The following is a 14671-nucleotide window of genomic DNA, read 5'->3' on the forward strand; positions in this document are numbered from 1 at the left end:
AAAAAAAAAAAAAAAAACCAAATTTGAAGAACTATCTGTGCACACCCATGGCTAGCAGCATTTTTTATAACAGCCAAAAGTTAGGAAAGAACCCTTCTGCAGCCACACATGAATGGATATGGAGAAGACAGTGCATGGAAATTATCTACCTCCAAAGGAAGATCTGATCCTTGAAGACATGATACTAAAGTGAAATGTGCCAGTCACAAAAGGACAAATGTTAAATTATTCCATGTCTATCAGGCACCTACAGCATCAAACTCTCAGAGACAGGAAGCTGAACAGTGGTTCTCAGGAACAGAGGGGAAGAGACTGTGGCTCAGTGGTTCTCAACCTTCCTAACGCTGTGACCCTTTAATACTGTCCCTCATGTTGTGGTAACCCCAACCATAAAGTCATTTTCATTGCTACTTCATAACTGTAACTTTGCTACTGTTACGAATGGTAATGTACATGCATATCGATGCTTTCCGATGGTCTTAGGAGTCCCCTGTGAAAGGGGTCAAGACCCTCAAGTTGAGAATCACTGCTGTAGCTGCTTACAAGGCAGAGTTTTAGTTTCAAAAGATGAAGAAAACACCTCATATCACATGAACTGCCATCTAAGTATCTGTGTTTCTACCAGTACACCAGTGCTACTCTTGGCCAAGGGTGGAGATGCTCCTTTTGCAATGGCTGATGGTTGATGCAGAGATGTACAAGTGGTCAGTGTGCTGAGAATAAGAATGCCAAGTGCGAGTGTGCGTCCACAGATGGGTACCTGTCTCACCCTCTCCAAAGCCCAGCATCACCGAAGAGGAGGTAGAAAGAATATAAGATAACAAAGGAGGAGGAGGAGGAGGAGGAGATGTGCTGTAAACACTGCACACCCAGACAGAGGTGTTTGTAATCAGAGGCACACAGTAAATATGTATACCCACACAAGACCTGTACGAGACCAGGCTCTTCAACATTCTAGTATGGATTGGGTGGGGCCTTATGGGGGAGAAGGAGGAAGGGGAAGAGAAAGAGGAGGAGGGAGAGGAACCACTGGCAGTTAGTGGTTGCTGGGTATCACTTTCTTAAGTGGTGTAACTAGTGGGGAATTACCTATGGCCAGAAAACAGCTCCCTACCCATGCTCACACAAGCAGCCCTAACAAATTCTGGGTTCGAATAAAGTCATGAAGGTTGGAGGCTTAACTGAGGATAGGGAAGGGGTAAGAGGGCAATGGAAGATGGGATGTGTTCCAGTACATTGCATTTATGAGCTAAACTCTCAGAAAGAGAAGGAGAAAGGAAAGTTTTTGTTTGTAGTTTTAAACAGCTCCGTTGACTGGTGGTGGTAATGTTTATGCAATGTGAATGTATTTGTGCCACTAAGCTATACAGCTAATTTTCTTAGATATTCTGATAGCTCTTTGCACATCTGACCTCCCAATAACTTTTAAGTGTGTATAGGGTTCCTAAGCCTAAAAATTCAGGGACTGCTGTTTTGGTAAATGTGTGTACATACCCAAGGGGCTTATTACCCAGTTAATTCAAGGCTATTCATTTTGCTAAGTTTTTATGCTTAAGGGAATCACAGCAAATTGCATAAACAAGTCAGAAACCATGCAAGGGTGATTCCCTCAGACTGCTATGACATGAAAGCACATGGCATTCTCATTACAGCTACAATAGTCAAAGGCTTATAGAAACGTTGAGAAGGAAAACTGATCCTACTAAGGATGAGTGAGATAGGGTTTGGCTCTGAGCCACAATCCAGAACCAACAAGGCTTACCTGCATGTTATATGACCCATCTCGGTTATATGTCACAGCTATGACTATATCTTTATGGAACAAGGGAGAAATAGAAGGAAAAAAAGAAAAAAACATTATGTAACAACAGAGATGACACAATTCTCCCTCTCAATATTAAGCAGCTATTCGAAGAAAAGGCAACATCTTAACTCCTGCAGATACAATGCATTGTTAACTAAGTCTCTGACTGGGCTCAGGGCAGACAGACTGGCAAATCTTTCTCTTTTGAAAACAAGCTTTTAATATTTCACACATTTTCACCTGCACACAAAAGCTACAGCAATAGTGCAGAAAGACCAATCAACTAGAAAGAGAAGGTCTGGTTTGAGAACTAAATCTACCACCTGGTTACTGCTGTGGCCTTGGCTCAGTCATTGTTTCTATGAGCCTTCATTGGCCAGCCACTAAATGGGAATGGGAATGCAATAATGAAGTAAATTAGAAGTGCTTTAAAACAGTAACAGATCATAAGAATATATGAGATGAGTCATGCTGTACATGAATATGGACTTGGGGACAGACTAGTCTCCAAGTTGGAAGTCAGAAGTTTTATACAGGTGCTCTCCCGTAGTATCTATAAGGCCCTGGGCTCAATCTCCAGCAGCAAACATTTTTGTGACCAGAGTTATGCAAGTTGGTGAACTCCTTAAGTCTTGGGCATCATCTGGATGCTTCCAACTTGAATGTTTTTAATCTTGATCTTCTCCACAACACTGATTAGTTATGCCCAACTGAATGCATTGACATCTTGTGATGAACATGTAAGGCTACTGCTGTCCCTCCTGCCTCACAAGCTCCACACTGGTGTGGTTATTCTCCTACCATCCAGGTTAAAGCCCTTTCCCTTTGCCTGATGTGATGTCCAGTAGGCAGCACCTGGCTGCCAAGCTCTTTCCTTCCGAAGCCTGTCTTATGAGTCTCTTCCTTCTCTTTTTGGTGTTCTATCAGAATGACCAAGGCTGACAGGCTCTGAAGCCATCTTCTGGGCCCTCCCTGCTTCCCATCTCAACCCTTCCAGCTCCATATTCAAATGACTGTCCTGGCAACAAGAGCCCAGATTCTCAGCATAGTTTCCTATCTTTCCCCTCTGTGTGGCTTAGCTAGCAGACGGACCACCTGATATTCCCACGGCCTCTCTCCTGAGGATGACACTTTCCCCATGTTCCTCACACCACCACAGGAGGCCATGCCTTATTTACAGCTTATTTACATGCATGTCCTTGGGAAGCGTCTGTCTAGGCCTTTTGAACTCAACTCTTTAGAACATTTCTAGACTTCTACCTATAAAACAATCATGATTCCCTCTTCATACCAATTTATGAGAATATTTTCTTAAAAAAAAAAACCTCTATAGCACTGAAACTATTCACAAATGAATTTTATTAACCCTATGGCTGACACCTTCACATACTACAATACCCACATTCCAACAGCATACACTTCCTAATAGCAGAATCAATCAAATCAATCAAATCAATCAAATCAATCTCTCTCTCTCTCTCTCTCTCTCTCTCTCTCTCTCTCTCTCTCTCTCTCTCTCTCTCTCTCTCTCTCTCTCTCTCTCTCTCTCTCTCTCTCACACACACACACACACACACACACACACACACACATGGGGAGGGGACAGAAACTGGTTTACTCTTTTGGACATCTATCCCCATAGCTGTTTTCAGAGGTTTTACACTGGGTAGGTGAAAATTCTCCACTCTGTGTAGTATAAACACACTTCACATTTTTTTTTTTTTTTTTAGGAGAAAATGTCTTCAATTATACCAGATCATGTTTTTCAATTAGAAGGCAGTAAAAGTGTTTAAGTGACATTATTGCCAGTAGAATTACACTGGCAATCGGACTGTACTTTCACAGCATGAAACTGTGATTCCCTCCCTGGATATTTTTGCTTCCCAATGGAGATTGTTAAGGAGCTCGGTACACATTTAATTAGGCATGGAGACTTAGTGGGTGTAGTGTTATGTAAGCATGCATTCCTTGGAGTATGGGGTCAAACCCGGGCTGCAATTAGTTTTGTATGACCTTTGGAAAAGTACTAATATCTGACTGAGCTTTGTCCTTGGTTAAGAAAAATTAGTTGTTGAAAATAAAGGTGGTGTTACTAGCAGCATGAATCTTATTGGCCTGCTCTGAAAAGCGCAAATGAGACAGCCTCTGGAAAATGTTTAATATTGTATCTAAAAGCCTTGAATAAATTTGAGCTATTATTACTACTGAGGGCCAACTCACAGTACTAAAGAACTGATCATCAGTAACAAAATAGTATATAAAAGATTCAAGTTATAAACACAGTGCTGAAACACATGGTCATTTTCATTAAGAAGACTATAAGACTGGTCCTACGTTAGACTCATAAAGGCCTCCGGCTTCGTGTCTGGGGTACTTCCCTGGTTATTGCTCATTAGCATTTGCAAGGACTCCCTAGAACACTTCCAGGGAGTTACATTCAGAATCAGAGCATCTTTGTGGAACAGTATAAAAAGAGACGTGTATATAGTGAACAGCAATTATGGCAGCTTTTCAACTATGCACTCACTCATTTTTAAATTAAAACACTTTTAATTCTAAGAAAATTCAGGACAATTCAAAATAGCACTCTGGTTTAATGAAGACCCATGCCAAACAGCACATTTGGCTCATCTGAATTTCCGTGGCACATGTGATTTTTCTGTTTAATTTAGGTTGCAGAGCACACTGCTAATTTCCCTGACTCTGATATGTGCACTCAGCACACAGGGGTGGTTAATGAGACATTCTCTGACTCTGGAGCTTGCTTTGTAGACAATATGAGTAAACACTCTAGCCTAAGACACAAGGGTTACCCACTTCACTATGGAGTGGAAGGACATTTGCAAATGTCTTTGGAGACCACCCAGTGTATTTCTAGTAATGTCCATCTAGGCTAACGGTGACGCAATAGTTACAATGCAGTCACTCTGCGAAGGATGCATTTGCTGCACAGGAGTGAGGTCTGTGATCTCTAGAGTCAAGAAGGCCCTGCTCCACTCAGAGAAAGGGTGGCTGATGCTGGCAGGGAGCTGCTCTTGCTGGTAGGCTTGCTTTTTACGAGAGCTTCCATGACTCAGGGATACCTCACATCCTCATATCCAGCATGCTTCACCTACTCTGGCATCTCATGCACTCTGTCCTGTAGCAGAAGGGACAGTCACTGGCTCTCATGGCATTCTGACCCTCTGTATCCAGGCAGGTCATGATTCATTCACCATCTTCTGGCTTAGATGCCAGAGTCTTCTAACTTTAGTTAAAACATTAGTCTTAACATTGTGCCTTCTCAAACTAGTATAGGGTTAAAAACCAAAACTACAACCAAAGCCACGGAACCAAAAAGTGTTAGAAAAGCCTGGAGTCAGTCAAAAGGAGTGGGCATCCATAATGCTCTGCGCTGACTGGCCTTCAGCAAGCCACCCTGTTTTCTGTGCTTCAGCACCTACACATGAGCAGTGACTCCTTCATTCCCCTTGTGAAGTTGGAGTGAAGATAAACATTCATGTGACTGGACATACACTAAACGACAGCTCTTCAGTGACCCATTCCACCTGAATCTCAAGCCCTGCATGAATCATGGGCGACCATCTGTCTCCCACAGTAAGCAACATTGTTTTCTTATTTAGAAGCAATGCTCTTAGAGCAGGGAAAAAAAGTACAAAGACCTTGTTTGTCTAAAATCACATACCCTGGTCACCTCACTGACACTTCACCATACTTCATTTCAGCTGTCTGCTGGGTATGCCTTACGGCTTATTTTCAGGATACTTAAACACACAGAAGCAGGGAAAATATGTGCACCATTAACCCCATGGCCCTCAGCCAGTCAGTTCTACTTCGGCCACTTAAACATTCTGAACTGACTGACATGTCTCTGCACTCCACATTTCTCATGTAACAGAATATCACTCACCACTTTTACCACTTGTCAGAGTCATGCTCCTGGTGTAAGAGCTATTTAGTCTTCTCCCATTGCTGAATGAAAACGGAGAGAACTGATCTAGAAAAAAATGTAAATACAACAACAGAATTACAACTATCAAGGCCCCCAAACATGTACGCTTTACAGAAGTGAACATAAACCATGGGTCCTCGGTTGGTGGCTCAGATGTGCGTTCTATTTTAAATGTAAGCAAGATCCTCTCACTTGTATCTCAGAGACTTTTATGGGAGTAGTTCTAGCTTCTCTGGGAGAATGAGTATTTGTGGCTCAGCTCTTGTCCTCTGGTGGCACTGAGGTGCCACTGTGCCTCAGTCTCCTTCAGTTGTGTCTCTATGTGCTGAGCATGCACACTCTGCTGGGTACAGCCCAGTAGCTGTGGTACAGCTAAACTGAAGCCATCTAGTGTGAAGCCTCTAACTGTGGTACTCTACAAACCTAAAGACACAGTTATATGCTTTAAGCTTTCGATATAATGACCATGAACAATGCTGAAAATCAAAGATGCGAACAACAGAATCCTATAGGAAGCAGGAGCATATGATAATCCTGGGGCTAAAGAGATAGACTGCTTAATGGTTAACAGTGGGAGATGCTCTTCCAACTGGCAGATAGATGGAGGTTTACAACTATCCATAGGTGCAGTCCTAGGATATATGATGCCCTCTTCTGGCCTCCATGGGCACTACATACATATAAAGCCCAGACTTAGTTGCAGGGCAAAACACGCATACACATAAAATAAACCAAAAATATATAATTCTAATAATAAAAAATAAATAGATTTAAGTATTATGTGTACTCCAATGTTCAGCATCATCCTGAGAAAATACTATGGGGTGAGTTTGAGAGCACATCACTGTTTTATTAGTTTAGAGGGAGAGACCTCTCAGTGCACAGCTGACTGAAGCTGCAAGCCATCCTCTGAGGTAACTGATGCCAGAAGAAGTTGGGAAACCATTGAGAGCATCCTGGAGAAGGAGCATATGTGTGCAAACCACGACAATCTTTCCACGGATACATGCATCTTCTGACACCGTGAAGGGCCTAAACTTCCATTCAGACAGAAATTCAATCACAGGATGGAAACACAGAGGAAGAAGAAACTTAACAATGAAGTGTGGCTCACTCATAGGAGTCTGATTCTCCAGTGTTCTGTCCTTAGACTGAGGGCACTGCCGTAGGTACACCAGGTACGGTGAAGCAAGCCAGGGGAGTGTGAATGCACGTGGCCAGCAAGGGTCGGTCAGCACAAGATTCAGAAAGAACGAGTGTTTGCAGAGACCCAGTTCTGCAATGCTTGGGCATTCGTTGAGCTCTATAATGAGCTCAACAGTGCTTATATGTGTACTTGTGATATATGCATGTGTGATATATGCTCTTATGCTTATATGTACACTTATGATATATGCATGTATGCTTATGTACTTAGGATATATGAAGATTTCTTTCACATCACACACACAAAGGAAGAAAGAAAGAAAGAAAGAAAGAGAGAAAGAGAGAAAGAAAGAAAGGAAGGAAGGAAGGAAGGAAGAAAGAAAGAGAAAGAAAGGAAGAAAGAAAGAAAGAAAGGAAGAAAGGAAGAAAGAAAGAAAGACAAAAAGAAAACCTTCCAAAAATATCTTCAGAAAATAGAATTAGTCACTGGAAGCTGGAGAAGCAAGAATGTCAGAAACAGAAGCATATTTCTTGCTGATTCAGAGAACATGGCAAGGGAGGAAAAGAGTGTGCTGTACCTTGAGTGTGGAGTTTAAAAGTGCTGGTCATTTCTTTCTCTTTGAGGATGAGCCCCAAAGCTGCCTGGCACACAGACTCTTTGGCTATGGTGCTGTGAGTGGGCAGCAGGTCCTTGTGATGTTGAGGGATGAAGTCAGTGTGCACATTCCCAGCTTCAAACTCTGGGTGGCCAGAGAGCCTGAGCAGGAAGTCCACATTGGTGCGCAAGCCGACAATCTAGGGAGAGAAGCAAACCCAGGATCCTGCTGAGCACAGAAAACAGTCTATTCAGGAAGGCGAAGCTCTATGACCTACTAAGGCATCATGTGCAGAAAGGCCACACTCACTGTCCCTGGATGCATCATCGTATATCTGGACCTATACTTCAAAATGTAGCTTAACAAGTGAAACAGGATACAGGACATGGTACAGCAGGGAGGGGGTTTAATTGGCTTACGTTAGGAAAACGATGAAAGTTAAAAAACAGACATGAAATTTATTTACAAGAGACCAAAGATTTTAATTTAGAACATCCCACAAAATAGGATCCTGCAAATGCAGGCAGGAAGGACTGTGATATTGGAGAGGAAAGGAACCTCCTTCCAACACTGAAATCCAACAGTTAGGTATGCATATAAAAACTTAAAAAAAAAAAAGGAGCAACACCAACTCTAATTCTCCCCTCAAAAAAATAAAAGGATTAAAGATGAAAGTAACTGGCCTTGGGTTCATGCATTCACTCACCCAGCCACCCCTCCTCATTTCATTTCCTGAGCAGCTGAGCATGACACAGCCCTTGCCTTCAAAGGACCCTGATAGAGGCTGAGGCTGGCCAAGGTGACAGAACACCAGAGTGTCCTGTTCTGAATGGAACAATGAATTCTAAGGAAGCTGACCGAGGACAGTCAGCATACAGTATGGGGTGAGGACCAGTTAAGGAGAAGACAAGAGTGCTTCTCCACACTGGTCCACTGAAGGGACAGCAGGTGTGGCCACAGGAGCCTTAGAAATCACAGCTTTTACATGAATAAGTAACACATGATAATTTTTAAATCATGTGTTATAAATACTTCCATGAAGTGAAATTAAGGTGGGTGGGACTTACCCACCACAAAAATTACTGTGATACAAAAACAAAACAAAACAAAACAAAACAAAACAACCAAGAACAACAACAAACAAAAAGCCCACCTCTGACCAGTGGATGAAAATGAAGACCAAATTTTTTTCTTCTTTTAAAGAAAACTGATTAGGCTCATTCCTATAGTTGGCTTTATTTATAGATGACTAGGACTTCACTGGTGTAGTGGGAATATAAGTGGTTTTATTTCTACAATCCCTTGTTTTCCAACTGAAGTACAGAAGAGCTCAAACCCCCCCAACACACAGGTGCCCCGTGAGGAACTGCTTGTGTCTGACATGGGAATGGAGGGTTGAGGTGCTAACAGCAGGCCTCAGGCCTCAGCTCACTCACATTGTACTGACGAAGGCTGTACCTCAGTTTTGACAGGGCTGACTGGCGATCTGAGGCCCACACAACGAGCTTTGCGATCATGGGGTCATAATGCACTGAGACCTCATCTCCTGGAATGGAGAGACTACATAAGCTGTCAATGCCAGATCTCTGAGGATTGAAGCAAGGTCAAGCAAGACATGCTTCCTGTCACCTCACACCCAGTCACCTCCCCAATTCCTGTATGGAAGGTGCCCTTGGCACAGTTTTATTTTCACAGTAAAGGAAACCATGACTCAGAGTGACTTAAAAATTCGTCCAAAATCTAACAAAGATTGATTACTGAGAATACCAGACTTTCTCATGTGATTCAGTGACATACAGGATGGCTTTCTTCAGCCTGTCTTCTTTCTCCTTTCTCTCTTTGGAGGTCAAGACAAAGTCTTACCCTCTCTTGTTAAACTTATTTCCATTCTGAGCTTCCAAGCCTTCGATCCCCTGGGCCCACAAGGTAGGTGAGAAACCATCTCTGTCTGCTGCCCTAGGTTCTACACATGTACACTGTGCACATATACACCAACCCACCCAACCCACAAAGAAATTAGATAAATAAAATGCAAAGCAAGAACATGCACAGTATAATGTAGTTGGATCTGGGTACGGTGGTGAGATCTATAGTTCTAACTCATTGGCAGGCAGAGGCAGGAGACTGACTCACTTGAGCCCTGGAGATGAAGTCCAGTCTGGGCAAAACAGTACGGCCTCATTTTAGAGAAAAGCAATGCATTAAGGGTTTAATCAGAGAGCTGTCTTTGACCTTATTTAATGTTACCTTGCCGGACTCCAGTTTCAATCCTTGTAGATATGTCTGCCGGAGGGGTAGAGAGGTGAACTAATGGTCCAGCCCCTGGCATGAAGTTATTGTCAGGGTCTTCTGCATAGATTCTAGCCTCAAAGGCATGGCCCTGCAGAGGGATTTCTTCCTGGGTCAAAGGAATCTTCTCTCCTGCTGCAATCTGGCAACAAAACAGTGCTTCTTATGAAAGTGCATGTTAAGAGTTGGCTGGGAGGCCTACAGGTCAACGGTTGGCTAGCGGGCCTACAGGTCAACGGTTGGCTAGCGGGCCTACAGGTCAACGGTTGGCTTTGCTCATACCCTGGACATCTGGATCTGTAAGGCAGTCAAATAAAAGAGATGGCTGTCCATCCCCTTACGCCCTTGGTAAGACAGGTATAGAACAGACAAAAGAGCTAGCTTGGGGATAATCTATTATTTATCATGGGCTCTAGAGTTTAAAGTGGAGAAAGCCTATTTGATAGATAATTTCTAAAAATTGGTGTTTGATACCATGAAAACCTAAGTTTCTCGCTGGTAAGAAACTGTTTTCATTTGTGATATAATACTCAGTTCCAGTCAGACATCTTTATATTTTCACTTGGTGATCAGATTACATTCCCACTCATGAAAAAGGCTGTGAGCAGCCCATCTATGCTGTTCTCTTGCCTCCAAGTGCATGACAGAGTAAAACAGGAAGAAGAATTGGAGGTCTGTGTGACCCTAGATCACAAGCTGTAGAAATGTGTTTATTCACTGTTACCAAATCCTTGACATTTGGGCTCATATATGCCAATTCAATACATTTCACTCCTTAATAAGTATGACTTGGAAAAGCTAATGGAGACTATGAAGCCCCTTCCTCCCTCTTTATAAGCTTTTCCCCAAGATAAAACACACACACACACACACACACACACACACACACACACACACACACACGGAGGAAAGCAACATAGACACAGGAGAAAAGACTATAGGTCACTTAATATGACTCTGAGCTGAAATGGTAAGCACACAATAGAGATAAGGTCATCCCCAGAACCTGCTATCAGGAAAGGTCAGGAACCATAGTACAGAACCAGAGTAGAAAAAATGAATTTCAGTGTGTTTATGGTGTTTCAAACCATAGCCCGTGTCTATACTGACTGGGCTCAGTTTGTCTCTACACCCACACTGACCAGGAAAAGTTCTTAAGCTTCTGTATTCAGAGTCTAGCTACAGAACACACCGTGGAAGTGTTTCCCGGTATCCCTTTCCTATGTTTCAAATGAAACTTTCTGATATATTAATAGAGTTCTAATTGTCTTCTTATACAAAAGAAAAAAGTGTTGGCCATGCATCTCATGGTTTAGGACATCTTCCTACTTCTTATTACACAGACCATTTTCAAACTGGCTTATCTTTACTGGATTTTTTTCCCCCTGAGACTGGCTCCCATCCAAGTCCAAGAGAGACTGGTCCTAACTACACTCTTCTGCACAATTATCACTCTCAGACAGATACTAAGTATCTGAAAGCCTTGGAGTTTGCTTCGCTGGCACCCCTGAGCCCTGCTAGCCATCTATACTATAGCCTGAACTCAGCCATTGGAACCACAAAACCCCATTTTTAAGAAGTTATTGAGCAGCCAGGATGTGGTGTGGCACAGCCTTAATCCCTCTGTGAGTTAGAGGTCACACTGGTATACAAAGGGAGTTCCAGGAGAGCCATGTGATCAGAACAAGATACAGTGATACAGCTCACCTGCAGCCCAGGGCCCATGGAGGAGAAGATAATTGACAAATTAGGAATCTGTGTTCTTAAAGTGCCAATAACATTGCAGCACCAGATGCATTAAAAAAAAAAAAAAAAAAACCTTCTATTTCCCTGTCCCCATCATGACCACAAAACTGAGTCCCACCCAAAGCAGCATAAAAGGAGTCCGAAATATAATGTGTTCTCAACACTGATCTTATTTCTGGTAGTGCTGGGGGCTGCACCCAGGGTCCACTCATGCTAGACAGGCACCCCAACACTAAGCTGCATCCATAGCCCAGGAAAACCTTCTCACCCTGAGCTGCCATTCCACCAAATCAGTCCCCGTGATCATCTCAGTGACAGGATGTTCCACTTGTAGCCTTGTGTTCATCTCCATGAAATAAAAATTGTGCTTTGAGTCCATAATGAATTCCACAGTTCCTAAAAGATAAAATACAGTGTCACACTGCAGTGGCATATAATCAGGATTCTCTAGGACTGGAGCTGGAATGACAGCTCAGCAGTTAAGAGCATTAAACCCCCCTGGCTGGTTCAGTTCCCAGCACCCACATGGTGCCTAATGGGCATCTGACGTCATCTCCTGGCCTCCATAGGAATGCTACATAGGCATACGTGCAGGCAAAACACACACACATGGGGAAAGATTCCAATATAGTTTTTAAAATGTGTTTATAAAATATCTTCTATGATGCAATACGCTGATTTAACTGCCACAGACTTCATTTATGGTATATAATTTGCATTTCTGTTTATAAAATACTCTTTATGATGCAACACATTGACTTAACTGCTGCGGACTTCGTTTACGGTATATAATTTGCATTTCATGAAGCAAACACCTTATTTTTCAGCAGCAAATGAGTCTCAGTTTAGAATAGAGAACTGTACGAAATGTAACAATGGAAAATGTCTCTGGAATCCTGAGCAAATGCTAAACCAAAATTATACACCAGTGGTATCTGCTGTGGTAATGAGAACATGTTTGGATTGTGAGGTGCTGTTCTAGCATACCTACCCCAGAAGCCTCATCCATGATGCCCCACCTCACTTGAACTCTGGCAAAGATATAAGTTTCTTCCCCTAGTCACTGTGCATGCCATGAGTTCTTCCTTAAAGTCCTTGTGAGGTGTGGGCCTGTAGCTCTATGGTAATCTTTTTTCTGAGGTGCACTAAGTATTGCTCCCCACTCCCAATGACAGAAGTCCTTTTGTTAGGAACACTGAAAGGCTTTCCAGCTGTTTGGTATCTAAGCCATATGCTGATACCCAGTCTATCAGTATCAGTAGTCTATTAAGAGCTACAAGATTTCTCCTAGTGCTTGGGATGGATCCCAGACCTGAGTGTAGGCAAATGTCCTTTAGGTTTATTAGGCTTACTTTTACACAATACTTGTATTATTTTAGGTATAGGTGAGCTGATTTTGTCAAATGACTACAAACATTATACCAGCCTTGTAAGAGATATGTGTCTATATAATGGAATAATCATAAAATACATAGATGAGAGTAGAATGAACTCTAAGTTCATTTGCTTTGATTGATTGCTATTTGATTTGACAAACAGCTTAAAATGACAGAAATGATCGTTGGTTATGATTAGGTATGTCCCTGTGTGAGTGCTTATGTCGTAATATTGCATGACATGACAACAATACCAGAAGGGACAGAGGGAGACATTAGAGATGTGTATTATTATAAAGTACCTGTGCTTATGCTATGATATGGTAAGACTTTTTAAAGTTTTAAACTTTTACTTATTTACTGTGTGTCTGAATGGAGACATATACATGACACATGTGGAGGTCAGAGAATGACTTTTGGAGGTTGGATCTCTCCTTCCACTGTGGATTCCGGGGCTGAGCTCAGATGGTCAGGCTGGAATGACAAGGGCATCTGACTGGCCTAAGCCTGTTCTCTGAAAGTGGACTAGGGTTCATTTGAATGCATATTATAAGTCTTAGGCTACTAACTGATAATGTTAAGGGGAAATCCTATAAATGCTCAGTAAAAACCATGAAAGTAACAGAACTGAGCAGCAAAAAACATGGAAGAAAGAAAACAAGTAAAGGACAAGAATAAGAATGAAGAACAGGCCGAGGAGGCGCTGCGAGCGGAGATGGCGGCGCGGCTGAGCGTAGAGCAGCTCGAGGTGTCGCTCGACGGCCTCACGCTGAGCCCGGACTCGGAGGAGCGGCCAGGCGCGGAGGGTGCCCCGCTGCAGACGCCGCCGTCCTCGCCCCCCGGGAATGGACTGGGCTCCGGCGCCGCGGGGCAGCCACCGCGGGAGCCCGGGGAGGCAGCGGCGGCGGAGGGCGCGGCCTAGGAGGCGCGGCGGATGGAGCAGCACTGGGGCTTTGGCCTGGAGGAGCTTTACGGCCTGGCGCTGCGCTTCTACAAAATAAAAGATGGCAAAGCCTTTCATCCAACTTATGAAGAAAAACTGAAGTTCGTGGCACTGCATAAGCAAGTTCTTTTGGGCCCATATAACTCAGACACTTCCCCTGAGGTTGGATTCTTTGATGTGTTGGGGAATGATAGGAGGAGAGAGTGGGCAGCTCTGGGAAACATGTCCAAAGAGGATGCCATGGTAGAGTTTGTGAAGCTTCTAAATAGGTGTTGTCCTCTCCTCTCAGCATATGTCGCATCCCACAGAATAGAGAAGGAAGAAGAAGAAAAGAGAAGAAAGGCGGAGGAGGAGGGAAGACAGCGTGAAGAGGAAGAGCGAGAGCGGCTACAAAAGGAAGAAGAGAAACGGAAACGAGAGGAGGAAGACAGGCTCAGACGGGAGGAAGAAGAGAGGCGGCGGATAGAAGAAGAGAGGCTTCGGCTGGAACAGCAAAAGCAGCAGATAATGGCAGCTTTAAACTCGCAGACTGCTGTGCAATTCCAGCAGTATGCAGCCGAGCAGTATCCAGGGAACTACGAACAACAGCAGATTCTCATCCGCCGGCTGCAGGAGCAGCACTATCAGCAGTACATGCAGCAGTTATATCAAGTCCAGCTTGCACAGCAACAGGCAGCATTACAGAAGCAACAAGAAGTATCGGTGGCTGGAGCATCGCTGCCTGCATCATCAAAGGTGAACTCAGCTGGAACAAGTGACACACTGTCGGTTAACGGACAGGCCAAAACACACACTGAAAATTCCGAAAAAGTCCTTGAG

General features: G+C 43.4%; 2 protein-coding genes across 2 annotated transcripts in view; one reads left to right on the plus strand and one right to left on the minus strand.

The window, feature by feature from the left end:
* Window positions 1-14671, minus strand: part of Mccc1 (methylcrotonoyl-CoA carboxylase 1) — a 46576-nt gene that overhangs the window by 7917 nt on the left and 23988 nt on the right. The window contains exons 10-15 of the mRNA XM_031376616.1: window positions 11802-11929; window positions 9746-9929; window positions 8935-9044; window positions 7481-7697; window positions 5715-5801; window positions 1763-1812 (exon numbers count right to left, since the gene is read on the minus strand). Coding sequence (XP_031232476.1) covers window positions 1763-1812; window positions 5715-5801; window positions 7481-7697; window positions 8935-9044; window positions 9746-9929; window positions 11802-11929 — 776 coding nt within the window. The remainder of the gene's footprint in view (window positions 1-1762; window positions 1813-5714; window positions 5802-7480; window positions 7698-8934; window positions 9045-9745; window positions 9930-11801; window positions 11930-14671) is intronic.
* Window positions 13538-14671, plus strand: LOC116094832 (Golgi resident protein GCP60-like; the record flags this gene model as incomplete). The annotated part of the gene is given in 1 exon segment (XM_031376272.1): window positions 13538-14671. A coding segment is annotated over 1 exon segment (1119 nt), but the record flags the coding sequence as incomplete, so codon positions are not given.

This window comes from Mastomys coucha, unplaced genomic scaffold, assembly GCF_008632895.1.
Source record: "Mastomys coucha isolate ucsf_1 unplaced genomic scaffold, UCSF_Mcou_1 pScaffold17, whole genome shotgun sequence".
NCBI classification, from domain to species: Eukaryota; Metazoa; Chordata; class Mammalia; order Rodentia; family Muridae; genus Mastomys; species Mastomys coucha.